At 52.8% G+C, this 27,490-nt stretch overlaps 1 protein-coding gene across 1 annotated transcript in view; it reads right to left on the bottom strand.

Annotated features, from left to right (window-relative positions):
* Nucleotides 1-543: 543 nt before the first annotated feature.
* Nucleotides 544-27,490, bottom strand: part of Nwd1 (NACHT and WD repeat domain containing 1) — a 41,451-nt gene continuing 14,504 nt past the window's right edge. The window contains exons 5-11 of the mRNA XM_051169832.1: nt 24,579-24,894; nt 8,733-8,887; nt 6,370-6,646; nt 4,548-5,214; nt 2,746-2,837; nt 910-1,144; nt 544-610 (exon numbers count right to left, since the gene is read on the bottom strand). Coding sequence (XP_051025789.1) covers nt 544-610; nt 910-1,144; nt 2,746-2,837; nt 4,548-5,214; nt 6,370-6,646; nt 8,733-8,887; nt 24,579-24,894 — 1,809 coding nt within the window. The remainder of the gene's footprint in view (nt 611-909; nt 1,145-2,745; nt 2,838-4,547; nt 5,215-6,369; nt 6,647-8,732; nt 8,888-24,578; nt 24,895-27,490) is intronic.

The raw sequence follows: 27,490 nt of genomic DNA on the forward strand, positions 1-27,490 counted from the left end.
CGGCCTGGGAGAAGGAGCCCAATGAACTCTTGCCTCCCCTGCATTGCCAGGTCACGTGTTTTTGTCATAGCAGTAGAATGAAACTAGTCTGTCCCCACCTTCCCGGGTGGGACTTGCAGATCGGTGACAGTGTTCATGGGTTCTGGGGCACAAACTCCAGGCTTCACTCTAGGTTCACAGGCACTTTAAGCCCTGTGCCATCTCTACCCCTGTCTCTCTCTACACAGCTCTGGCTGTCCTGGAACTCACTCTGTAGACCAGGCCAGCCTCAGACTCACAGGAATTCATCTGCCTCTGCCTCCTGCATGCTGGGATTGAAGGCTGTGCCACCACCTGGCCCTGGCGGATTTTTTTACCTACCATTTTGAATCTCAGTTAAAACAGGAGCTACAGACAGATCCCCTGTGGTGCATGTGGTGTGACAATCCAGACCTCTGGGTTTTCTCATGGAAAAGGAAAGACCTGGTAACACAGTGCTGGCTCTGCAGACAGGACAGCGCCCACCACTTCCCAGCAGTCCATCGCTCTCGGCCACACAGCAGGCTACTCTTGGTCCCCACAGCGATTGCAGATGGAGCCAATGATGGGCTCAAGGCTAAGAGCTGCGGCACTGGGACCAGGGAGGCAGAGCCAAGGCTTTGACCTAAGTTCCGGGTGAAGCGTGGGAGATGCAGGCTGCTGCTAACCTGAGGGTAGCAGGTCTGAGAACCGAAGAGAAAAAGATGTGGGAAAGATGGAAGGTGGTGAGGAGGAGGCCTGGGGTCCACATGGCACTAGCAGAGGTGGCCATTGGCTTCAACCAGGTGAGCCAAGGGTATCCCCTGCATCCCTGCCTTGGTAGGCCTTCACAGTATGAGGCAGACCTGTGAGCGTTTATTTGATTTCGATTCTTTTCCCTCTGCCTCCAACGGTCCCGCGTCCTGGGAGGCCTCTGCTGCAGCCAGCTCTTCCCTCTGCCTGCTCTTGACCAGCCACACTGCCTTCTTGAAGTTCTTGAGAGGGTCTTGCTGGGAGGCTCTGGCTGAGGGGCACTGGAAGCGCTCGCGGATGAGGTAGCCGTGGCTTGTGGGGGCCATGAAGCCGTTGGAGGTGGGGATGATCCGGTTGACCACAGCATGGACAAACTGGACAGCCAACAGAGTGCCTGGAGCGGGGAAACAGCAGGTCATGAGAAAAGGGGGGGGGGGGACGGAGCCTGGAGGGACATTGCAGTTGGTAGCATGTGTGGCTGGCAAACACAAGGGCCTGAGTGTGATCCTTAGCACACGTGGGAAAAGCTGAGCGTGGTGGCAATCCCCGGTGCTGTGGAGGGGGAGAGCAGAGGTCCCTGAGGCTCCCTGTCCAGCCAGCTTGGCCTAATCATTGACCCCCAAAGTCCATCCTCTCCAGCACGTGATCACCACCCAAGTACAGGGCGCTTTCCACCCTCATGAAGGCCCAGGGACGAAGCCCGGGCTGGACAGGCCTTGTGGATCCAGAGCGTGAGCTGGCAAGCAGGCTAGGGGTCCTACAGACACATCCTGTGCTGAGGGACCTGGCTAGAGGCCAAAGCAGGGTGGTTAAGACCCAAGACGACTCTTTCCCCTCCAGGTCAGCTCTTGGCCCTAAGGCAATGGCTCAGCTGGCATGCTGCCTGGTTTGTTGCCAAGGTGGCATCAGCTTGGGTCATTGGAGCCCCAGGGGAGAAGACCCCCTCCATCTGACTGACTGATCTGTGAGGCACTTTCCTAATTAATGACTGATGTAGGAGGGCCCGCCTCACTGTAATTAGTGCCACTCCTGTGGTCCCGGGGTCTGTAAGAAAGCAGGCCCAGCCAGGCGTGGTGGTGCACACCTTTAATCCCAGCACTTGGGAGGCGGAGGCAGGCGGATCACTGTGAGTTCAAAGCCAGCCTGGTCTACAGAGTGAATCCAGGACAGAAGGAAAAAAAAAAAAACCAACAACAACAACAAAAAAAAAAAAAAAAAAAAAAAAAAAAGAAAGAAGAAAGAAAGACATAAGGCTGAGCAAGCCCTGCAGACATGCAACCACGTCAACGCGCAGCGTCCTCTCCAACCTCTGACTCAATTTCTACCTCCAAGTTCCTGCCCCAACTTCCCTGTGAGACGGAGGACAACCTTTGAGCCGGATGAACCCTTCCCTCCTGCCCCCCCGCCCCCAGGATAGTTTATACAACAACAGAAAAGCAAACCAGGGCTGTGGGTAAAGGCTGTGCCACACAAGCAGGAGACCTGAGGTTGGATCCCTGGCACCCGCACGCACGAAGGCCAGGTGCTTTCACTGCATGGGTCTGCAATCCCTGCAGGCAGACAGGCAGGGCTAGGCCCCGGCTGAGTAGGTGAGCCCCGGTCTCAAAAGACAACAAGGAGGACAAGGCAGTGGTGGTGCACGCCTTTAATCCCGGCACCCAGGAGGCAGAGGCAGGTGGAATCGCTGTGAGTTCGAGGCCAGCCTGGTCTAAAAAGCAAGCCTAGGACAGTCAAGGCCACACAGAGAGGCTTGGAAACCCAAAGACAAACAAACACTCACACAACTACCCTCCCCCCAAATAACACAGAGACTGATGGAGGAAGATGCCCAACCTCACCACCCTCTACCCTTCACATATGCGTACACACATGTGCAAGTGCACGTGTGTGCACACACACATGTACACACACATCACCCCATAACACACACACACAGACACTCACACTAAAAATAGGCTTTTGCATAGCTCGCTTGCACCCTACAGCAGGGCTTACCGTCCAGTGCGCTCCAGGCAATGATGGAGCGGTCCTTCATGCCTGCGAACACGAACTTGTCATCCTTGGAGAAGCAGGCACACCTCACCCCTCTGCAGTAGGAGCTCTGTGAAAACAGAGCTTTGCCTGAGAACTGTCCACCCCCTTCCCCCGGCTCATGTGGCATGTGTTGTTGTTGTTTTTAACATGTGTTCATCTTGGGCGTGGGGAGCTGCATGCCACAGTGCTGTGTGCAGGTCAGAGGACAACCTGCAGCAGTCGGCTCTCACCTTACACCATATGGTTAGAGGGGGATTGAACTCAGGTCAGCAGGCTTGGCTGCAAGCGCCCTCACGAGCTAAGCCATCTCACCTGCCTGGGATCCACGTGTTTTAACCCTTGGTCCGTGGCTCATAGTGGTATTTTGGGAAGTTGTGGAACATTGACCACTTTTGTCCTTCTTAAAGGAAGTAGGTCACTATGGGTCACGTCTTTATAGCCTGGCCCTATGTCCTGTTCACTCTCCGCTGCATGGACCACCCCCGTGTCAGTGTGGCTGCACACTCCTGCCACTACAAAGCCATCTGCCAGCGTGCCTTCCCTCACTCCTCAATTGTTTCCCTCAGAGATTAGGGAACAGAGGGACCAATCCACCATGCGCTCCTGTCTCCAAACTGAGAGATGGGCAGACAAGGCCTCACCTGTACAGCACCCCATCCTGGGTTCCCCACCGGAGGCGGAGCACAGCAAAGCTCAGAGATGGAAAAATGGACTCTCCAAGTGCAAGATCTGTCTTCACCGAGGTGACAGTGCCAGAGCTGTCACACTGAAGGACAGGTGTGTGTGCCTGTGTGTATGAGTGTGTGTATATATGTGTGTATGCACGCATATGTGTCCGTGTGTGTACACGTGTGCATGAGTGTGTGTGCACATGTGTGTACGAGTGTGTACAAATGTGTATGAGTGTGTGCGCATATAGGTGTGTCCGTGCATGTGTGTTTGTGTGTGTGCATGCCTATGTGTGTTTGTGTGTGCATGCCTGTGTGTGTTTGTGTGTGTGCATGCATGTGTGTGTGATGCATCTGGAGCACCATAGACTTGTTAGGAATGCCTTGTTCCTTATTTGAGACTGGGCCTCTCATTGGCCTAGTGCTCACCTATTAGGCGAGCCAGATTTTCCTGTGTTACTTTGAGACAGGAGCAGATTGTATAACCCAGGCTGTCTCAGAACTGATCATCTTGGGTCGGCCTCCCAATGCTGGGAGGACAGGGTGAGCCACTCTGCCAAGCTTGACGGCTGAGTTTTGACTTCCTCCTAACCTCTGCCCACCGGCCCCTGTGGCCCCTGTCCTCAGCATGGGCACCGCCCTGCTCTCAATGAGCACCAGCTGTGTAGTAGCACGCGCCAGCCAAGCCCAAGCTTGGTCAGCCAGCTGCCGTGCAGGGATAAGGAGCTGAGTGTGACCCCAGCTTGTTAGCGGTCAGGGATCCAGGCGGCCTGCCTGCAGGGTTCCAGCAATCGCTTATGGCATCATCGACCTCCGACCTCCGCCAGGTGCGCTGGGACCCCTGCCTCCCAGGCTCAGGCTCTCCCTGCCCCTCCCCTCTTTACCCTGGACACCCCCTTTCTCTCCCTCTCTGCCCTCTTGACTCAGTTCCCTCCCTTCCCCCTAAATAAACCTCCTTTATACCAGATCTGTTACGTGGCATAATTCCTCAAGGGGGGGGTCCACCTTGGCATGGGCCTGCCTTGATCCCTCTTCCCCCAGGCAAGTCAGCATTATGCACATAACCCAGCTTCCAAGTTAAAAAAGGAAAGGTACGGTGGCCCATGCTTGCAGTCCCAGCTTTGGGGAGATGTGGACAGGAGCACCCTGTCTCCCGGCCTAATGGGAAGGAGGAGGGGGAAGGATGGATGGCAGTGGCCCAGGCTACCCACCTCGTAGCTCATCTCGAACATCCCCCTGCACGCTCGCAGGTCCCAGAGGCATAGCAGCGCATCCTCTGCTCCACTCACTGCCAGCTGCTCCCCGTGGCTGACATCCACGCAGCTCACCCTGCTCCTGTGGGCCTCCAGAGGGAACACTTTAGACCTCGAGCAGTCGTACAGGAAGAGGCCACCGTCAGTCATGCCGTAGAGCACACGGTAGTCAGCCAGCACCGCCACGCTCACTATGGTCTCAGGCAGTTGGGTGTAAAAGGTGTAGGTGGGGCCCTCGATGGCGGGACAGGGGTCCCCGGGGCTGATGTCCAGCACCAGGACAATGTTGTCATAGGCGATGGCCAGGCGGTCTTCGCTCTTGCTCAGGGACATGCAGTTGACTGCCTTGCGGGCCTCAGGTGGGGGGATGCACAGCACGTCTTGCCTGGAGTTGAGGGGGAACACAAGCACGACCCCCGAAACCAGGCCCGTGAAGAGGAGCTTGGCTTGCTCAGCCACCTCCAGACACCGGACCTCGTTGGAAGTGTCCAGGGAGTCCTGCTCCTCGCCTGTGCAGGGAGAGGAGGGGCGGGTGGGTCATCTGCTTTTCTTAGTTTTTAAAGATCACAGTTATTTATATGTGAGTGGAGGTCAGAGGACAGCTTGAGGGAGTCAGTTCTCCCTTCTCACTCTGTGGGTCCTGGGGCTCGAACTCATGTCTTCAGGCTTGTCTGGCCTTAGCTTTCTTAGTTTAATGATTTTAGTGATCTCTGCGAGTTCGAGGCCAGCCTGGTCTACAAAGTGAATCCAGGACAGCCAAGGCTACAGAGAGAAATCCTTGAAAACAAAACAAAACAAAACAAAAACCAAACACCAGAGCATTGCCTTGTTGGGCCAATCATGCATAGACACAGAATAAGACATCCATGGATCAGAAGAGAGGCGTCCCCAGACCTCAGACCCTCAGACACCTCTATTCTGGAGTTCTTATCATGCATGTTTGTGTGTCTCTGTGCCCATGCTCGTGTGAGTGTGGGTGCACGTGTGTGTGGTATGTGCATGTCTATGTGAGTGCAGCAGGTACAGGTGCGTGTGGAGGACAGGGCTGAGGTCTGGAGCTGTCCTCAGCCCTTCCCCACCTTGATCCCTGGGGCAGGGTCTCTCAAGAGCGTGACATTAGTCAGCTTGCTCTGGGGATCCCCGTCTCTGCTTTCCGACTACTGGAATTAGAACCTAGCATTTCATGGAAGTGCAGGTCCAAACTCACCCCTAGTTCCTTTTGTTTGTTTTTTTGAGACAGAGTTTGTAGTTCTATCATGAACTCCTGACCTTCTTGCCTTCATTACCACCACCACACTTGGTTTATGTGGTGTTGGGGACAGAGCCCAGGGCTCCCTAAATACTAGACAGTATACAACTAAGCTACAAGCACTCTACTCACTGAACTACAAGCACTCTACCTACTGAGCTACAAGCACTCTACCCACTGAGCCACAAGCACTCTACCCACTGAGCCACAAGCACTCTACCCACCAAGCTATAAGCACTCTACCCACCGAGTCACAAACACTCTACTCACTGAGCTACAAGCACCTACCAACTGAGCCACAAGCACTCTACCCACTGAGTCAAATCCTGGCAGATTTCCACCTCCAGAACTGTAACTCTAGTGTGCACAGTGATTTCAGATCTTACCACACACACTCTAGCCATCTCTCACAAACCTTCTGCCAAGTCCCAAATCGTGACTTTGTTTTTGTCCCCGACCTTGGGAAAGTAGACGTAGGTGCCATGGTGGGACACTGCAGCGAGGCCCGTGCGGTCCAGAAATGGAGCCGGAGACCGCAGCTTCTGAATGGGCCCGAGATCCCAGACCTTTAAAGATGAAGACTTCCAGGATGCAGACACCACCAGAGCCCCTCCCCGGACCAGCAGGCTTGCAGGGGCGCCCACGCCCTCAAGGACATGCAGCAGGGTCCCCTGTTCTGACAGACTCCACACCTGAGGGTCAAGAACAGAGGGACTGGTCTGTCCCGGACACGCTTCAGCTGCCGTGGAGGCTCTGGCCCCAGGGTCCTCAGCAGCCCTGGCTGGGGAAGACTTCCCCCGGCTTCATCATTCCTACAGTATGTCCCAGAGCACTCCTGGGGAGGGCGGGGGCTGAGGGGGTAATGACAGGACCCTGCAGAGCCTCTCAGGGGTCTTCATAGCAATCCTAAATACTGGGCTGTACTCACAGGTAAATGGCAGAATTCTGCAGAAGCCAAATGAGGGAGATTGTAGTGTGCATGCATGTGCATGTGTGCACGTGTGGCATATGTGTGTGTGTGTGTGTGTGTGTATGTGCAGATGGCTTAGCTGTTACGAGCACCAGCTGCTCTTACAGAGGACCACATTCAGTTCCCAACACCCACACCATGGCTCACAGCCATCTGGAGCTCCAGTTCCATGGGATCACAACACCACTATCTGAGGGCACCGGGCATGCACATGGCACACAGCAGGCAAGATGCTCATACACATAAAATAACAAGAGCAAGAATAGTGATAAGGGCTGGAGAAATGGCTCAGTGGTTAAGGGCACCGCCTGCTCTTCCAGAGGTCCTGAGTTCAATTCCCAGCAACCGCATGGTGGTCTGATGCCCTCTTCTGCAGATAAAGCACTCCTATGCAATAAATAACAATAAATAAATAAATAAAAAGAACAGTGATAAGAGCTCTGATGAAAAATTGTCATCACGAGGTCGCGTTACATTAGTGAATATATGTCCTTGAATTGCCCCCCGCCTTTTTTTGTTTTTGAAATAGGCTCTCATGTTGCCCAGACCAGCCCTGACGTTGCCATGTAGCTGAGACAGGCTGGGACCACCACACCCTGCTTCATGCCCTCCCTTGGGTGTGACACGGGAGGTGATGGGACATTAAGAGGCAGAGCTCTGGGCCAGGCAGTGGTGGCACACGCCTTCGAGCCCAGCACTCGGGAGGCAGAGGCAGGAGGATTGCTGTGAGTTCCAGGCCAGCCTGGTCTACAAAGTGAGTCTAGGACAGCCAAGGCTACACGGAGAAACCCTGTCTTGAAAAAACAAAAACAAACAACCCCTGCCCCCTAAAAAAGAGGCAGAGCCCTGTGGGAGGCAACTAAGTCACGTGCAAAGGGTTAAGCAGCTGACTGTGTTGTTCACTGTGGAGGATCAAAACTGTAAGGTCATTCTCCAGAGCAAATTTGAGGCTATCCTGGGCTACATGAGACCCTGTTTCCAAAAGTGAGGGGGAGGGGATTGAGTAGTTGTTATGGGTTGGCTCCCAGGAGACTGGTTCCCAGGAGAGTGGTCCTTGCGGACGGGCAGGACTGCCCTTGCCCTGCCCTCGGGCCTCCCATTGCGAAGTGTGACCCCTCCGTCACACAGGCGTCACACACCATTTGCACTGATGTGCTGTAGACAAGGAAGCCTCACCAGAGCTGGTGCCATTCTGTGCAGTCAGTCAACTTCCAATCAGTGTGGGCTAGACAGACCTTTTCTTTATACAGTCCCCAGCCTCAGGAATTTTATTATAGTAACAGAAAACGCAACCCTAGCCAGGCGTGGTGGTGCACGTCTTTAATCCCAGCACTTGGGAGGCAGAGGCCGGCGGATCACTGTGAGTTCGAGGCCAGCCTGGTCTACAAAACGAGTCCAGGACAGCCAAGGCTACACAGAGAAAAACCCTGTCTCGAAAAACCAAAACCAAACAAACAAATCAAAAAAACGCAACCTTAACATCGGCACTCTAAGATTGCAGAGGTCATGAGGACCAGATGCTGGGAATCCCATGGTCTGCACCGGTACAGTTTCCCCAGCACTGACAACTGAGAATTTTCCTCCCCATTGTCCTGAAGGCCACCGTCCTGTGTTCAGTTCTGGCTGGGGATGCTGCCTGCTTTGTGGAATGCTCCAGGTCTGCCCCCCAGGGCAGAGGATGCCAGCACCCGTATCTTTCCACTAACCTTCCTGTCTGGGTCTGAGCGCATCTGGTTTCCATGTTTGTATGTATTTAGCTGGTGTTAGGGTGCTGCGTTCTGAGGCTGGGATCCTGGCTCCACCCTTACCTGGATGAGCGCATCCCGGGACCCTGTGACAATCAGGTTGTTCTCAGGCCCCAACACCGCTGTCTCCACCACGTCCTCATGTTCCAGGTCTGTGGCCATGAACTGGTGGAAGCCGTGTGAGTCAGCCAAGAAAATCCGCACAGACCTTCCGAAGCCTGCAGTGGCAGTGGGGGCCCAGTTAGGCTTCCCAGCCTGGCAGGGCCTGAGAGCAGCTACTCAGTCCAGAACACCAACTATGTCCCAGGGGAGCACCTACTGTGTCCCAGGGGAGTACCTACTATGTCCTGGTGGGAAGCACCTACTGTGTCCTGGTGGGGAGCACCGACTGTGACCCAGGGGAGCATCTGCTGTGTCCCTGGGGAACACCTGCTGTGTCTCTGGGAAGCATCTGCTGTGTCTCTGGGAAGCACCTGCTGTGACCCAGGGGAGCACCTACTGTGTCCCTGGGGAGCACCTACCGTGTCTCTGGGAAGCACCTGCTGTGGGGGGGAGCACCTACTGTGACCCAGGGGGAGCACCTCCTGTGTCCTGGGGAAGGGATACAGAGGCCAGAAGAGGGCATGGCCCCACAGCAAACACCAGATATTTGGGAGAGGTGACAGTCACTGAGCTGTAGAAAAACACGTGAAATTCCCTATCATCACAATGCACTGAGCTCCCTCAGGGCAGTGCTGTTGATTGATTGGGAACTGGGTGTTGAAATGCCCCGACTATGGGAGGCACTCCTCACTGGAACCAGCACATTTGCTTCCCCAGCTTAAGAGGGTTGTTACCTTCTATTTATTATTTACTTGTTTAGTTTTTGTTTTGAAACATGGTTTCTCTATGTAGCTCTAGCTGTCCGGGCCTCCAGCTGCCTCTACCTCCCAAGTGCTGGGATTAACGGTGTACACCACCATGCCCGGCACTTACTTGCTTACGTATTTTGTGTGTGTGTGTGTGTGTGTGTGTGTGTGTGTGTGTGTGTGTGTGTACAGGTACCCCCATATATACACTTTCAGAGGACAAAGGAAGCCATTGGGTATCCCCTGTCACTCCCACTTTCTCACTGAGCCCTAGGCTAGCCCACAGCCAGTAGTTAAGCCCTGTTAGCCTCCTGTCTCCACTGCCTACAGCACTAGAGTTATAGGCACACATGGAACTGTACCCCAACTTTACACATGTGCATAGTGAATGCTCTTACCCACCAAATCATCCCCCAGGCTTGGTCTACACATGTACGTACACAGACAGCGTGGGCCCCAAGATGTCACGGGAACACGAGAATCCCAGCATGCATATCATTGAGGATGGTTGCAGCAACTGCAAAGGCACAGGTTTACACATGCACACACACACGTGCACACATGCATGCACACACACGCACGCACACACATACACATACACACATGCACACACACATACGGACTGACTCCTTGAACTTCCTCCCCCACCTGCCTGAGTTGATCGAACTGGAATTCACGAGCCAAGGTTTTTGGTGTTTGTTTTTAAGATGTGGTATCTTTTTTGTCTGTTTTTTGTTTTCTTGAGACAGGGTTTCTCTGTGTAGCCCTGCTGTCCTGGATTTTTTTATAGACTAGGCTGGTCTCAAACCCACAACAATCTGACTGCTTCTGCCTATGCTGGATTAAAGGCATGCGCCACCCTGCCTAGTTTAAGACTTGTGTTTTAAAGCTGAAAGTTTAAACCAGCTTCAAACTCATTATGTAGCCAAGGATGATTCTGAATTCCCAATCCTCCTGCCTCCACCTTCCAAGTGCTAGGATGATAGTCATGCACCACTATGCCTGGTTTATGTGGTGTTGGGGACAGAGTCCAGGGCTTCATGCATGCTAGGTGAGCACTGTACCAACCGAGTCACAAGTACTCTACCCACTGAGCCACAAGCACTCTAACAACTGGGCTACAAGCACTCTCTCCACTGAGCTACAAGCACTCTAACAACTGAGTCCAAACATTCTGCACTGAGGCCAGCCTCTGCTTCAAGTCCATCCCTGCCTGTCTGCACCTTCTGTGGAATTATCTCTGTCCTGGGATCACTGCACGCTGGTCTCCTAAGAATGTTCCAGGATGTATCTGATGAAACACATGATGTTTACCATATTTGCAGTCTAATCTTGGGTACTAAATAAATGATCCTTTGGGGTCAGTGAGCCAGCTCTGCAGTTAAAGGTGCTTGCCACCAAGCCTAATGACCTGGGTTCCATCCCTGAGACTTCCCAAGACTGTCCCCTGACCTCACACGGGCAACCCCGCCCCCACATACACACACACTCACACACATCCATACACACACACTCACACACACACAACCAATCAGCTGGTCAGTCAATGTCAAATGTGCAGCTGCGGCCTGAGCCCGCACCCAGCACCCTGTCGCCCTGGCCTTGGCCTGGTTCTGGGGACAGCGCTCTCAGCCCTTAGGGCTTCCTCCCTGATAACAATGATCTTCTGTATCTCAGTGTTTTTCCAAGTAACAAAGTGAGTTCCTGTGGGAGTTTGGGACAGACTCCCTTGTATCCTAGGAGGGCCCAGCGACCAAGGTCAGCCTCACGGGCAGTCATCAATGCCAAAGTAATATGTCTGGGCAGGAAGTTTGCAATCAGGGCTTCGGTGTTTCTGGTTGGGGGTGCACACCGCTCATGCCTTGTGTCACTGCTGGGGGACATCGCCCATCTCCTGGTACCACTGGGAGACAAAAAGCAGAAATCCTCGTCTCCAAGGTCCCAGGTTGCTGTCAGGTATCATCAGCAATCACTCTCCACACCATCCCTCTTTCCTGTGACATGACGGCCACCTGTGCCACCAACAGCCCTTGTGAAAACAGGACAGGTGGGGTGCTGCAACAGGGCCACCATGAGTCCATCACAGGGCAGGGCCACCCTCAGTCCATCACAGGGCAGGGCCACTGTGAGTCCATCACAGGGCAGGGCCACCCTCAGTCTATCACAGGGCAGCTCTGACCCACTGCCGGTCCTTTTCATGTGTCAGTATGTCTGCACACCATGTAGTGCTGAGCCCTCAGAGGGCATCGGAGGCCCTGGAACTGGACTCACACAAGGTTGGGCACTGCTCTGTGGGGGCTGGGAAGGGAAAGTGGATCCCCGGAAAGAGCAACCAGGGCTCTTAACTGTTACTTTGAAAATTTGGTACAACAATGAAAAGAAAGCACTCATTCACAGTATTTATACTAATTTCACATCTAATATTTGGGCATATTGAATAAATTAATCTATGTATTACTATGGATTGATTTAACTTATTGATTATTCATTTAAATTCATTAACTATTATGATTAATATTAATGCAAATAATTAACAGTTAATTTAAAAATGTGTTTTGGAAGCTGGGCGTGGTGGCGCACGCCTTTAATCTCAGCACTCCGGAGGCAGAGGCAGGCAGATCACTGTGAGTTTGAGGCCAGCCTGGTCTACAAAGCGAGTCTAGGACAGCCAAGGCTACACAGAAAAACGCTGTCTCGGAAAAAAAAAAAAAAAAAAAGATGTGTTTTGGGACTGGAGCAATGGCTCAGCAGTAAATATCACAGCTGCTCTTGTGAGGATCCAGGTTCAGATCCAAGAACTCACTTGGCAGCTCCAAGGGAATCTGTTCCTTGTTGCTTCTTTGGGCACACACACACACACACACACACACACACACACACACACACACACACAGAGAGAGAGAGAGAGAGAGAGAGAGAGAGAGAGAGAGAGAGGAGGGGGGGGGAGGGAGGGAGAGGGAGGGAGCTAAAAATAATAAAAGTAAAATTTAAAAGCATTTAAAAATCTCAAGAGATTTGGCATGGTGATGCACCCGCCTTTAATCCCAGCACTTGGGAGGCAGAGGCAGGTGGATCTGTGTGAGTCTGAGGCCAGCCTGGTCTACAAAGTGAGTCCAGGACAGCCAAGGCTACACAGAGAAACCCTGTATAGAAAAAAAAAATCTCAAGAGGTGTGTATGGTTCACAGTGGTTATATGTGTGTAAGTTACAGTAATTATAGACGTGTATATGGTTACAGGTATGTGTGTATGGTGTGTGGTGGGTACAGGTGTGTATGGTGTACGGCGGGTACAGGTGTGTATGGTGTATGGTGGGTACAGGTGTGTATGGTGGGTACAGGTGTGTATAGTGGGTACAGGTGTGTATGGTGGGTACAGGTGTGTATGGTGGGTACAGGTGTGTATGGTGTATGGTGGGTACAGGTGTGTATGGTGTATGGTGGGTACAGGTGTGTCTGGTGGGTACCGTGTGTTCTCGTGGGTACAGGTGTGTAGGGTGGGTACACGGTGTGTATGGTGTGTGGTGGGTACAGTGTGTATGGTGTATGGTGGGTACAGGTGTGGTATGGTGTGTGGTGGGTACAGGTGTGTATGGTGTATGTGGGTACAGGTGTGTATGGTGTACGGCGGGTACAGGTGTGTATGGTGTATGGTGGGTACAGGTGTGTATGGTGTATGGTGGGTACAGGTGTGTATGGTGGGTACAGGTGTGTATGGTGGGTACAGGTGTGTAGGTGTAATGGTGGGTACAGGTGTGTATGGTGTATGTGGGTACAGGTGTGTATGTGGGTTACAGGTGGTGTATGTGGGTACAGGTGTGTATATGGGTACAGGTGTGTATGGTGGGTACAGGTGTGTATGGTGGGTACAGGTGTGTATGGTGTGTGGTGGGGTACAGGTGTGTATGGTGTATGGTGGGTACAGGTGTGTATGGTGTACGGCGGGTACAGGTGTGTATGGTGTATGGGTGGTAAGTGTGTATGGTGTATTGGAGTACAGGGTGGATGGGGTGTACAGGTGTGTATGGTGGGTACAGTTTTGTGTATGGTGGGTACAGGTGTGTATGTGTATTGGTAGGTGTGTAGGGTTGTACAGGTGTGTATAGTGGGTACAGGTGTGTATGGTGGGTACAGGTGTGTATGGTGGGTACAGGTGTGTATGGTGTGTGGTGGGTACAGGTGTGTATGGTGTATGGTGGGTACAGGTGTGTATGGTGTGTGGTGGGTACAGGTGTGTATGGTGTATGGTGGGTACAGGTGTGTATGGTGGGTACAGGTGTGTATGGTGTATGGTGGGTACAGGTGTGTATGGTGTGTGGTGGGTACAGGTGTGTATGGTGGGTACAGGTGTGTATGGTGTGTGGTGGGTACAGGTGTGTATGGTGTATGGTGGGTACAGGTGTGTATGGTGTATGGTGGGTACAGGTGTGTATGGTGGGTACAGGTGTGTATAGTGGGTACAGGTGTGTATGGTGGGTACAGGTGTGTATGGTGGGTACAGGTGTGTATGGTGTATGGTGGGTTACAGGTGTTGTATGGTGTGTGGTGGGTACAGGTGTGTATGGTGTATGGTGGGTACAGGTGTGTATGGTGGGTACGGGTAGGTGTGTGTGTGGCGGGTACAGGTGTGTATGGTGGGTACAGGTGTGTATGGTGTGTGGTGGGTACAGGTGTGTATGGTGGGTACAGTGTGTAGGTGGGTACAGGTGTGTATGGTGTGTGGTGGGTACAGGTGTGTATGGTGGGTACAGGTGTGTATGGTGTGTGGTGGGTACAGGTGTGTATGGTGGGTACAGGTGTGTATGGTGGGTACAGGTGTGTATGGTGTGTGGCGGGTACAGGTGTGTATGGTGGGTACAGGTGTGTATGGTGTATGGTGGGTACAGGTGTGTATGGTGGGTACAGGTGTGTATGGTGTGTGGTGGGTACAGGTGTGTATGGTGTGTGGCGGGTACAGGTGTGTATGGTGTATGGTGGGTACAGGTGTGTATGGTGTGTGGCGGGTACAGGTGTGTATGGTGGGTACAGGTGTGTATGGTGGGTACAGGTGTGTATGGTGTGTGGTGGGTACAGGTGTGTATGGTGTGTGGCGGGTACAGGTGTGTATGGTGTATGGTGGGTACAGGTGTGTATGGTGTGTGGTGGGTACAGGTGTGTATGGTGTGTGGCGGGTACAGGTGTGTATGGTGTATGGTGGGTACAGGTGTGTATGGTGTGTGGTGGGTACAGGTGTGTATGGTGGGTACAGGTGTGTATGGTGGGTACAGGTGTGTATGGTGTGTGGCGGGTACAGGTGTGTATGGTGGGTACAGGTGTGTATGGTGTGTGGTGGGTACAGGTGTGTATGGTGGGTACAGGTGTGTATGGTGTGTGGTGGGTACAGGTGTGTATGGTGGGTACAGGTGTGTATGGTGTGTGGTGGGTACAGGTGTGTATGGTGGGTAAGGTGTGTATGGTGGGTACAGGTGTGTATGGTGTGTGGCGGGTACAGGTGTGTATGGTGGGTACAGGTGTGTATGGTGTATGGTGGGTACAGGTGTGTATGGTGGGTACAGGTGTGTATGGTGTGTGGTGGGTACAGGTGTGTATGGTGTGTGGGCGGGTACAGGTGTGTAGTGGGTACAGGTGTGTATGGTGTGTGGTGGGTACAGGTGTGTATGGTGGGTACAGGTGTGTATGGGTGTGGTGGGTACAGGTGTGTATGGTGGGTACAGGTGTGTATGGTGGGTACAGGTGTGTATGGTGTGTGGTGGGTACAGGTGTGTATGGTGGGTACAGGTGTGTATGGTGGGTACAGGTGTGTATGGTGTGTGGCGGGTACAGGTGTGTATGGTGTATGGTGGGTACAGGTGTGTATGGTGGGTACAGGTGTGTATGGTGGGTACAGGTGTGTATGGTGTTGTGGCGGTACAGGTGTGTATGGGGGGTACAGGTGTGTATGGTGTATGGTGGGTACAGGTGTGTATGGTGTATGGTGGGTACAGGTGTGTATGGTGGTGTGGCGGGTACAGGTGTGTATGGTGTATGGTTGGGTACAGGTGGTATGGTGTGTGGTGGGTACAGGTGTGTATGGTGGGTACAGGTGTGTATGGTGTATGGTGGGTACAGGTGTGTATGGTGTATGGTGGGTACAGGTGTGTATGGTGTGTGGCGGGTACAGGTGTGTATGGTGTATGGTGGGTACAGGTGTGTATGGTGGGTACAGGTGTGTATGGTGTGTGGCGGGTACAGGTGTGTATGGTGGGTACAGGTGTGTATGGTGTGTGGTGGGTACAGGTGTGTATGGTGGGTACAGGTGTGTATGGTGGGTACAGGTGTGTATGGTGTGTGGTGGGTTACAGGTGTGTATGGTGGGTACAGGTTGTGTATGGTGTGTGGTGGGTACAGGTGTGTATGGTGGGGTACAGGTGTGTATGGTGGGTACAGGTGTGTATGGTGTGTGGCGGGTACAGGTGTGTATGGTGGGTACAGGTGTGTAGGTGTATGGTGGGTACAGGTGTGTATGGTGGGTACAGGTGTGTATGGTGTGTGGTGGGTACAGGTGTGTATGGTGTGTGGCGGGTACAGGTGTGTATGGTGGGTACAGGTGTGTATGGTGTGTGGTGGGTACAGGTGTGTATGGTGGGTACAGGTGTGTATGGTGTGTGGTGGGTACAGGTGTGTATGGTGGGTACAGGTGTGTATGGTGGGTACAGGTGTGTATGTGTGTGGCGGTTACAGTGTTATGGTGGGTACAGGGTGTATGGTGTATGGTGGGTACAGGTGTGTATGGTGGGTGGTACAGGTTGTGTATGGTGGGTACAGGTGTGTATGGTGTGTGGTGGGTACAGGTGTGTATGGTGGGTACAGGTGTGTATGGTGTGTGGTGGGTACAGGTGTGTATGGTGGGTACAGGTGTGTATGGTGGGTACAGGTGTGTATGGTGTGTGGTGGGTACAGGTGTGTATGGTGGGTACAGGTGTGTATGGTGTGTGGTGGGTACAGGTGTGTATGGTGGGTACAGGTGTGTATGGTGTGTGGTGGGGTACAGGTGTGTATGGTGGGTACAGGTGTGTATGGTGGGTACAGGTGTGTTATGGTTGTTTGGTGGGTACAGGTGTGTATGGTGGGTTACAGGTGTGTATGGTGTGTGGTGGGTACAGGTGTGTATGGTGGGTTACAGGTGTGTATGGGGGTACAGGTGTGTATGGTGTGTGGTGGGACAGGTTGTGTATGGTGGTACAGGTGTGTATGGTGGGACAGGTGTGTATGGTGTGTGGCGGGTGGTGTGTATGGTGGGTACAGGTGTGTATTGGTGTATGGTGGGTACAGGTGTGTATGGGGGTAAAGGTGTATGGTGTTGTGTGTGGGGTTACAGGTGTGTATGGTGTTATGGTGGGTACAGGTGTGTATGGTGTGTGGCGGGTACAGGTGTGTATGGTGGGTACAGGTGTGTATGGTGTGTGGTGGGTACAGGTTGTGTATGGTGGGTAACAGGTGTGTATGGTGTGGGTACAGGTTGTGTATGGTGTATGGGGTAAGGTGGTGTGGTGGGTACCGGGTGTATGGTTTGTGCTGGTGGGTACAGGTGTGTATGGTGGGTACAGGTGTGGTATGGTGGGGTACAGGTGTGTATGGTTGTATGGTGGGTACAGGTGTGTAGATGTGGGTACAGGTGTGTATGGTGTGGTGGGTACAGGTGTGTATGGTGTGTGGGTACAGGTGTGTATGGGTGTGGTGGGTACAGGTGTGTATGGTGTATGGTGGGTACAGGTGTGTATGGTGGGTACAGGTGTGTATGGTGGGTACAGGTGTGTATGGTGGGTACAGGTGTGTATGGTGTATGGTGGGTACAGGTGTGTATGGTGTATGGTGGGTACAGGTGTGTATGGTGGGTACAGGTGTGTATGGTGGGTACAGGTGTGTATGGTGGGTACAGGTGTGTATGGTGGGTACAGGTGTGTATGGTGTGTGGTGGGTACAGGTGTGTATGGTGTGTGGCGGGTACAGGTGTGTATGGTGGGTACAGGTGTGTATGGTGTGTGGTGGGTACAGGTGTGTATGGTGGGTACAGGTGTGTATGGTGTGTGGTGGGTACAGGTGTGTATGGGGGTACAGGTGTGTATGGTGGGTACAGGTGTGTATGGTGTGTGGTGGGTACAGGTGTGTATGGTGGGTACAGGTGTGTATGGTGGGTACAGGTGTGTATGGTGTGTGGCGGGTACAGGTGTGTATGGTGTATGGTGGGTACAGGTGTGTATGGTGGGTACAGGTGTGTATGGTGGGTACAGGTGTGTATGGTGTGTGGCGGGTACAGGTGTGTATGGTGTGTGGTGGGTACAGGTGTGTATGGTGTATGGTGGGTACAGGTGTGTATGGTGTGTGGCGGGTACAGGTGTGTATGGTGTATGGTGGGTACAGGTGTGTATGGTGGGTACAGGTGTGTATGGTGTGTGGCGGGTACAGGTGTGTATGGTGGGTACAGGTGTGTATGGTGTGTGGTGGGTACAGGTGTGTATGGTGGGTACAGGTGTGTATGGTGGGTTACAGGTGTGTATGGTGTGTGGTGGGTACAGGTGTGTATGGTGGGTACAGGTGTGTATGGTGGGTACAGGTGTGTATGGTGTGTGGCGGGTACAGGTGTGTATGGTGGGTACAGGTGTGTATGGTGTATGGTGGGTACAGGTGTGTATGGTGGGTACAGGTGTGTATGGTGTGTGGTGGGTACAGGTGTGTATGGTGTGTGGCGGGTACAGGTGTGTATGGTGGGTACAGGTGTGTATGGTGTGTGGTGGGTACAGGTGTGTAGGGGTACAGGTGTGTATGGGTGTGGTGGTACAGGTGTGTATGGTGGGTACAGGTGTGTATGGTGTGTGGTGGGTACAGGTGTGTATGGTGGGTACAGGTGTGTATGGTGGGTACAGGTGTGTATGGTGTGTGGCGGGTACAGGTGTGTATGGTGGGTACAGGTGTGTATGGTGTATGGTGGGTACAGGTGTGTATGGTGGGTACAGGTGTGTATGGTGTGGTGGGTACAGGTGTGTATGGTGTGTGGCGGGGTACAGGTGTGTATGGTGGGTACAGGTGTGTATGGTGTGTGGTGGGTACAGGTGTGTATGGTGGGTACAGGTGTGTATGGTGTGTGGTGGGTAGAGGGGTGTATGGTGGGTACAGGTGTGTATGGTGGGTACAGGTGTGTATGGTGTGTGGCGGGTACAGGTGTGTATGGTGGGTACGGTGTGTATGGTGTATGGTGGGTACAGGTGTGTATGGTGGGTGGTACAGGTGTGTATGGTGGGTACAGGTGTGTATGGTGTGTGGTGGGTACATGTGTGTATGGTGGTACAGGTGTGTATGGTGTGTGGTGGGTACAGGTGTGTATGGTGGGTACAGGTGTGTATGGTGGGTACAGGTGTGTATGGTGTGTGGTGGGTACAGGTGTGTATGGTGGGTACAGGTGTGTATGGTGTGTGGTGGGTACAGGTGTGTATGGTGGGTACAGGTGTGTAGGTGGTGTGGTGGGTACAGGTGTGTATGGTGGGTACAGGTGTGTATGGTGGGTACAGGTGTTGTTTGTGTGGTGGGTACAGGTGTGTCTGGTGGGTACAGGTGTGTATGGTTGTGTGGTGGGTACAGGTGTGTATGGTGGGTACAGGTGTGTATGGTGGGTACAGGTGTGTATGGTGTGTGGTGGGTACAGGTGTGTATGGTGGGTACAGGTGTGTATGGTGGGTACAGGTGTGTATGGTGTGTGGCGGGTACAGGTGTGTATGGTGGGTACAGGTGTGTATGGTGTATGGTGGGTACAGGTGTGTATGGTGGGTACAGGTGTGTATGGTGTGTGGCGGGTACAGGTGTGTATGGTGTATGGTGGGTACAGGTGTGTATGGTGTGTGGCGGGTACAGGTGTGTATGGTGGGTACAGGTGTGTATGGTGTGTGGTGGGTACAGGTGTGTATGGTGTATGGTGGGTACAGGTGTGTATGGTGGGTACAGGTGTGTATGGTGTATGGTGGGTACAGGTGTGTATGGTGGGTACAGGTGTGTATGGTGGGTACAGGTGTGTATGGTGTATGGTGGGTACAGGTGTGTATGGTGTGTGGTGGGTACAGGTGTGTATGGTGTGTGGTGGGTACAGGTGTGTATGGTGTATGGTGGGTACAGGTGTGTATGGTGTATGGTGGGTACAGGTGTGTATGGTGGGTACAGGTGTGTATGGTGTATGGTGGTACAGGTGTGTATGGTGGGTACAGGTGTGTATGGTGTATGGTGGGTACACGGTGTGTACTGGTGTATGGTGGGTACCAGGTTGTGTATGGTGGGACAGGTTGGTATGGTGGGTTACAGGTGTGTATGGTGGTACAGGTGTGTATGGTGGTACAGGTCGTGTATGGTGTGTGGTTGGGTACGGTGTGGTGTGGCGTGGTACAGTGTTGTATGGTGTATGGTGGGTACAGGTGTGTATGGTGTATGGTGGGTACAGGTTGTGTATGGTGTTATGGTGGGTACAGGTTGGGTATGGTGTATGGTGGGTACAGGTGTGTATGTTGTGTATGGTGGGTACAGGTGTGTATGGTGGGTACAGGTGTGTATGGTGTGTATGGTGGGTACAGGTGTGTATGGGTGGTTACAGGTTGTATGGTGGGTACAGGTGTGTATGGTGTGTGGCGGGTACAGGTGTGTATGGTGTGTGGTGGGTACAGGTGTGTCTCGTATGTGGTAGTTACAGGAGTGTTTGCCGGTGTATGATGGATTGTTGGAATGATGTGTTTGTGCACTGTGTAAGGATTGTCCCTGTACATTCAAATGGTGATTTCTGTGCCAGGGCAGATGTGATTCAGGCAGGACTTTGGCATGTCATGTTGTTGTTGTTGTTTGAGACAGGGTTTCTCTGTGTAGTCTTGGTGGTCTGGGACTCACTCTGTAGACCAGGCTGGCCGCAAACTCACAGCGATTCACTGGCCTCTGCTTCCCAAGGGCTGGGATTAAAGGCGCGTGCCACCACACCCGGCCAGCACGTCATTTTTATAAAGCACCTCCTATCTCCATGTTGTGTGAACATTATTAATAAAGAGCTGAACAGCCAATCGCTGGGCAGGAGAGGAAAAGGCGGGACTTCCGGTCCCAGGGAGAGGGTCTCAGGTCGCCATCGGAACCGAACACGGTTGAAGAAGCTGGTGCCAGCCTAAGACTATGACGGCAAATAACAGGCCACATGGCAGGAAGTGGCCAGGCCAGAAGTGTCCGGGTAGACCAGCATGGTGTCTGCACAGCTGTGGACGTGAAGCTTCTAACAAATTAAAGGTCTCCATCGCCATTCAGCACAAGGGTGGTCCTAGAAAAGCCATGCTTCCCAGCTGGGGCAGGTGTGTGTGGTGGGGGATGGAATGTCGCTTTAATCCTGTCCTTTGTGGGAACGTGTACAGACCTAATGGCTTCGCGTTGGGTGTAGTGGTCAGGTGTGGGGACAGGCAGGCCTCATTCTCACTCACGTGGAAGCCAAAAATACTGATTTCAAAGTAGACAGAAGGGACCACCGACTGATGGCTCAGGGGTCAAAAGCTTCGGCTGCCTGACCTGACAACCCAAGTTCCAGTCCCAGGAGGGAACCTATTGGTTCTGGACCTTACACACACACACACACACACACACACACACACACACACACACACACACACACACACACACACACACTATAAAACTGTTTTATAAAACTAAAGCGCACGCCTTTAATCCCAGCACTCAGGAGGCAGAGGCAGGTGGATCTCTGTGAGTTCGAGGCCAGCCTGGTCTACAGACTGAGTCCTTGACAGCCAAGGCTACACAGAGAGACCCTGTCTCAGGGAAAGAAGAAAAAAAAAAAAAGGAACCCTCCCCCAATGGTGGCACAGCTGGAAAGGCAGACGGAGTGCAGGAGGCAGGGGACAGGTACTCACACCTCACTCAGCCTCCAGACAAAATTTCCCTCCCTTCTCTGCATTCAGTGAGAAACGAAAGCTACCTGCTGCAAGAAGGGACTCGTCTTCAGAAGCCACCAGGAACCCCACAGCTTCTGGAAGCTTCTCCAGTAGCCTGTCTTCTCCGCTGGATACCTGCGCAGTGGAAGGTGAGCATCAGGCGAGTGCGCAGGCGTGGGCCTCCGAGCTGGGCTGTGACTTGCCCCACAGCTGGCTCGATCGCCCTAGTGCCTCCGTTTCCCTACTAGACAAGAGGTAACATCAGGCTACCCTCTCTAGGAGTGATGGGCTAATGTGTGTGTGTGAGAGCACCGTTTCCGGTGTGTGTGTGTGGGCATCGTTTCCGGTGTGTGTATGTGGGGGAGCATAGTTGTTTCCGGTGTGTGTGTGTGTGTGTGTGTGTGTGTGTGTGTGTGTGTGTAACCACCATTTCCGGGGTGTGTGTGTGTGTGAGAGCATTGTTTCCGGTGCGTGTGTATGTGAGAGCATCGTTTCCGGTGTGTGTGTGTGTGTGTGTGTGTGTGTGTGTGGGCATCGTTTCCGGTGTGTGTATGTGGGGGAGCATAGTTGTTTCTGGTGTATGTGTGTGTGTGTGTGTAGCACCGTTTCTGGTGTGTATGTGTGTAGCACCATCATTTCCGGTGCGTGTGTGTGTGAGAGCATCGTTTCTGGTGCGCGCACGCGTGTGTGTAGCACCGTTTCTGGTGTGTGCGTGTGTAGCACCGTTTCTGGTGTGTGTGTGTGTGTGTGTGTGTGTGTGTGTGTGTGTGTGAGCGAGAGAGAGCATCATTTCCGCTGTGTGTGGGACAGGGGGAGCATCGTTTCCAGTGTGTGTATGTGGAGCATGATGTCCGGTGTGTGTGTGTATAGCATCGTTTCCGGTGTGTGTGCATGGAGAGCACCATTTCCTCTGTGTGTGTGTGTGTGTGTGTGTGTGTGTGTGTGTGCATCGTTTCCACTGTGTGTGGGATGGGGGAGCATCATTTCCAGTGCGTGGATGTGTGTGTATAGCATCATTTCTGGTGTGTTTGTGTGTGGGGCATCGTTTCCAGTGTGTGTGGGGGCAGGGAGCATCGTTTCTCGTGTGTGTGTGTGTGTGTGTGTGTGTGTGTGTGTGTGTGTGTGTGTGTAGCATCATTTACAGGGTGTGTGTGTGTGTGTGTGTGTATGTACGTATGTGTGAGCACCGTTTCTGGTGTGTGTTTGTGTGTATGTGTAGCACCATTTCCGGTGTGTGTGTGTGTGTGTGTGTGTGTAGCATTGTTTCTGGTGTGTGTGTGTGTGTAGCATTGTTTCTGGTGTGTGTGTGTGTGTGTGTGTAGCACAGTTTCGGGTGCACAGCCCTAGCAAGGTAACTGCTATTACACACAGTAATGATAACATGGTTGCAACTGCGCAGGCGTCTGAAGGAGCCCCAGAGCTCAGTGAGATAGAAACGGGCTTGGAATAAACTAGACCAGATGGTCCGTGCTGTCATGCCAGCCCTGAGGAGGTGGAGGCAGGAGGGTCAGGAGTACAAGGTTACCCTGGGCTACACAGAGAGTTGAGGCCAGCCTGGGCTACATGAGACCCTGTCTCCAAAAATGGCTGACTGATGTATCTTGGACCTGTTGTTTGGAATCTCAGCTCTCCCAACAGTGGGCAAATCTTTTTTTATTTATCTCTTCCTTTCTTATCTTATCTTATCTTAATTATCTTGAGGCAGGGTCTCACTGTGTAGACCAGGCTGGCCTGGAACTCACAGAGCTGTCAAGTGTTAGGATTACAAGCTGTGGCACCTCTCCCAGTTCCTAATATAACCTCTCCTGTCACACCATCCGTGTCCAGGGCTTCAGACACACCCAGGTGCCTGAGTGTGTTCACCTTCCCACACCCAGAATGCTGGAATTTGTTCTAAAACAAGGGAAGCGGGTGCCCCCCCAACCACTGCTCCAACTCACACAACGTGAGGAAGAAGGGCTTGTCTTGGCTTCTGCTTTCAGGCTGCACGCCCTCACAGTGGGGAAGGCGTGCTGCCTGCACTGTGCCTGCGCCTTACGCCTTGCTCCCCTCTTGGTAGATCCCGAGAGCAAAGAGCTTAGACCAGAACTGGAGGTAGTTGACACCTCCCCACTCCCAGTGACACACTTGTAGCGTGCTCAACATGGCGAATGGTCCACATGAGCCCATAGGGGATGGTCCACAGGACAGTGCAGGAACTACTGCCAGCCCTGCAGTGAGACAGCCCTGTGGTGACTGTTCAAGGGACATCAATGGTAGAGTTAGGTTTTGGTTTTTGTTTTTTTTGAGACAGGGCTTTTCTGTGTAGCCTTTGCTTTCCTGGACTCACTTTGTAGACCAGGCTGGCCTCGAACTCACAGCAATCTGCCTGCCTCTGCCTCCCGAGTGCTGGGATTAAAGGCAAGGCATGGGCCACCACACCAGGCGGGCTAATTTTTTTTTCAGAGTTTTGCTTATGTGTGCCAGAAGAGGGCGCTGGGCCCCCTGGAGCTCCAGTGGTGGTGAGTCACCCAGTCTGGGCTCTGGGAATTGAAGTTGGGGCCTGCTCTAAGTGCCTGCCATCCTTACTGGTCCTCCACGACAGCCTGGAGGTGAGAGCTAACCTCTTCATCACAGCAACAGAAATGGAAACCAGGCAGCCAATAAGGCAAAGGCGGAAGCTCTGTGACACCTGTACACTGTTCGAGAGGCGTGCACGGTGGTCAGAGGTCAACTTCAGTGTCTCTCCTCTATCACTCCAGTTTATTTTTTAATTAATTATTCTATTTTATTTTATATGTATGTATGTCTATACAGTGACATGCACCATGTGCACGAAATGCCGACAGAGGCCAGCAGAGGGCATCAGATACCCTAGAATTGGAGTTCCAGTTTTTAGCCACCATGTGGGTGCTGGGAATTGAACCTGGGTCCTCTGCAAGAGCATCCTAGTGCTCTCAAGCGCTGAGCCATTGTTCCAGCCTCTACTTTGTTTTTTTCAGGCAGAGTCTCTCACTGACTTCCACTGGACTGGCTGGCCAGGGAGCCCAGGGGTCCTCTGACTGCCTCCCCAGCTCCAGAATATATACATGGGGCCCCCAAATTGGGTTTTACATGGAGCTGGACACCTGAACTCAGGTCGTCCTGCCTGGGCGGCTGAGCCCTCTCCCAGTCTGTGGGAAGTCACTTACCACAGCAATGGAGCCGCTGCTAAAGCCAGTGGCCAGCCTTGCCTGTGTGTGGATGGGGACAGCACAGGTGGCTATCTCTTCTTTTATGCAGGACAGCTGGCGTTTCTCCTGCAGCCTTCCCGTTGTCAAGCTCCACAGAGTGACCTCGCCACCCTCGGACACGGCAAGCAGCACACCCTGGGTGGCCAGTACAGCCACACGGACCCAGGGGTCAGAGGCATATCCTGAGATACAGAAAACCAGCTTCGACGTTTCCAGATCCCACACGTTGATCTAGTGGGGCCATGAAGAGCAAGAGGGTTGCTGACATCAGTGGGAGACCTGAGCACTCCCCCAGCAGCTGAAGCCCAGGGTTCCACCCCCAACACAGAAACTAGGGAGCCTGGTGCAAGCCTGTCACCCCAACAGGAGGAGCAAGGTCAGCCTTAGCCACATAGTAAGCTCAAGGCCAGCCTGAGCTACAAGAGACCCTGTCTCAAAACAAAACAAAACAAACAAAAGAGCAGAGGTTTAGAGCCAGGCAGTGGTGGCGCACACCTTTAATCCCAGCACTCAGGAGGCAGAGGCAGGCGGATCGCTGTGAGTTCGAGGCCAGCCTGGTCTACAAAGTGAGTCCGGACAGCCAGGGCTACACAGAGAAACCCTGTCTCAGGGGGAAAAAAAGGAGCTTGTCAAGTAGGAGAGCCTGCCTGAGTCTTCCAGAGTCAAGAGGTAGAGCTGTTTTTACCTGTACCCCACCCTCTCTTTCGTTTTGACATATGGCGTCTTGTTGCATTGCCCAGGCTGGCCCTGAACTCAGACACAAGCAATCCACCCACCCAGCCTCCCTCGGAGCTTGGAACATTTATCACTTGTCGCTGTACCCAAGTACACATTCTTCTGTAAGTTATAAAATTGCGTTTTTGAGCCAGGTATTACAGCACACACCTGTTTTCTCATCTCTCTGAGGCAGAAGTCAGTGTGTGCTACAGGGCTCTCAATGTCTCAGAAACAAAACCAAAGCCAGCTGGTTTTAATGCTGGCATGTTTTTTGTTTGGTTGTTTGGTTGGTTTTTTGAGACAGGGTTTCTCTTTGTAGCCTTGGCTGTCCTGGACTCACTATGTAGATAGACCAGCCTGGCCTTGAACTCACAGCGATCCACCTGCCTCGGCCTCCCAAGTGCTGTGATTAAAGGCGGGTGCCACCACCGCCTGGCTGTTTTTTGTTTTTTGGTTTTTTAAAGGATCATATATTATAGAAGAATTGATAACCATAGAAAAAGTGTCTGGTCTAGTTGACAGGAGTTCTCAATATTGGTGTCTTATTTGTGACAAATGCTCCCTTGTTACATAAAATGTTGATAGCAGGGGGCTGTGAGATGGTTCATCAAGTAGAGCGGCTTGCAGCCAAGCCAGATGGCCTGAGTTTGATCCCTGGGACCCACATGTTGGAAGAAGACATGGTTCTATGGATTTTCCTCTGAACTCCATGTGTCACACACACACACCACAAATAAATGTTAAGATATTGATGTTAGCCGGGCGTGGTGGCGCACGCCTTTAATCCCAGCACTCGGGAGGCAGACGCAGGCGGATCCCTGTGAGTTCGAGGCCAGCCTGGTCTACAAAGTGAGTCCAGGACAGCCAAGGCTACACAGAGAAACCCTGTCTCAAAAAACAAAAACAAAAACAAAACAAAACAAACAAACAAACAATATATTGATGTTAAAGCCAGCCCTCACTCTTCAAGGCAGAGGCAGGAGGATTGCCATGAGTTCAGAGCAAGGCTATACAATGGGACCCTGTCTCAAAAGACAAATGAGAAGACGCTGAGCACTGGGCAGACAGGCAGCAGATCCAGCGCCTGCTGTGGAAGCCTGGGGCTGGGTTGCAGGTCCCTGGCCTGTGTAAAGGCTGGGCAGCTGCAGAGGCTGCTGCCACCCAGCACTAGGAAGGCAGAGCCAGAGGGTCACAGCTGGCTACCCCACCCCCACCGCTCACCTCATCAAACAAACTAGTGCACTTCACAGTCAACAAGAGACCCTCTCAGAGGGAGTCGGAAGGCCCTGGATTCAACCCTCACTGAACCTGGAGTCACCAGCCCACTGGAGAGGCTGGTTGCTGAGACCCTGGTATCTACATGTGCCTTGCGTTAGGCCTGAGCAGTGGCGACAGGTCACCCAGCACAGGCAGCTTCCGTGTGTCAGGCCTGAGCAGTGGGGACAAATCACCCAGCACAGGCAGCTTCCATGTGTTAGGCCTGAGCAATGGTGACAGGTCACCCAGCACAGGCAGCTTCTGTGTGCTGTTGAGAATCTGCACTGAGTTCCTTGGGCTTTCACAGAGAGCGCCATCGCTGACCCAGCTTCCCAGCCCACTTGGTGTTTTGTTTGTTTGCTTGCTTTTGTTTTTGTTTTTGTTTGGTTTTTCAAGACAGGGTTTCTCTATGTAGCCCTGGCTGTCCTGGACTAACTTTGTAGACCAGGCTGGCCTTGAACTCACAGTGACCTACCCGCCTCTGCCTCCTGAGTACTGGGATTACAGGCAGGCGCTACCATGCCTGGAGTTGTTTTTGTTTTTGTTTTGAGACAGGGTCTTATGTAGCTCAGGCTGACCCAACAATATTTTGAACTCTTGGTCCTCCTGCCTCAGCATCCAGAATGAGCATCCCGAATGAGGTGTGTGCTATTATCAGTCTATCATCACTCTATCAGAACCCAGGGCTGTGAATGACAGGACGGACACGCTGGGAGATGTGGGCTCTAAATGCATGTGGGGGTGTATACTGAGTGAGGTCATAAAGCTCCACTGAATGGATTGGAAAGGATTCATATCACGCAGGTGGAATCCGGCTAGAAAAAAAATAACAGCGTCATCTGAGAACCTTTCC

Source organism: Acomys russatus, chromosome 27 (genome assembly GCF_903995435.1).
Source record: "Acomys russatus chromosome 27, mAcoRus1.1, whole genome shotgun sequence".
NCBI lineage: Eukaryota > Metazoa > Chordata > Mammalia > Rodentia > Muridae > Acomys > Acomys russatus.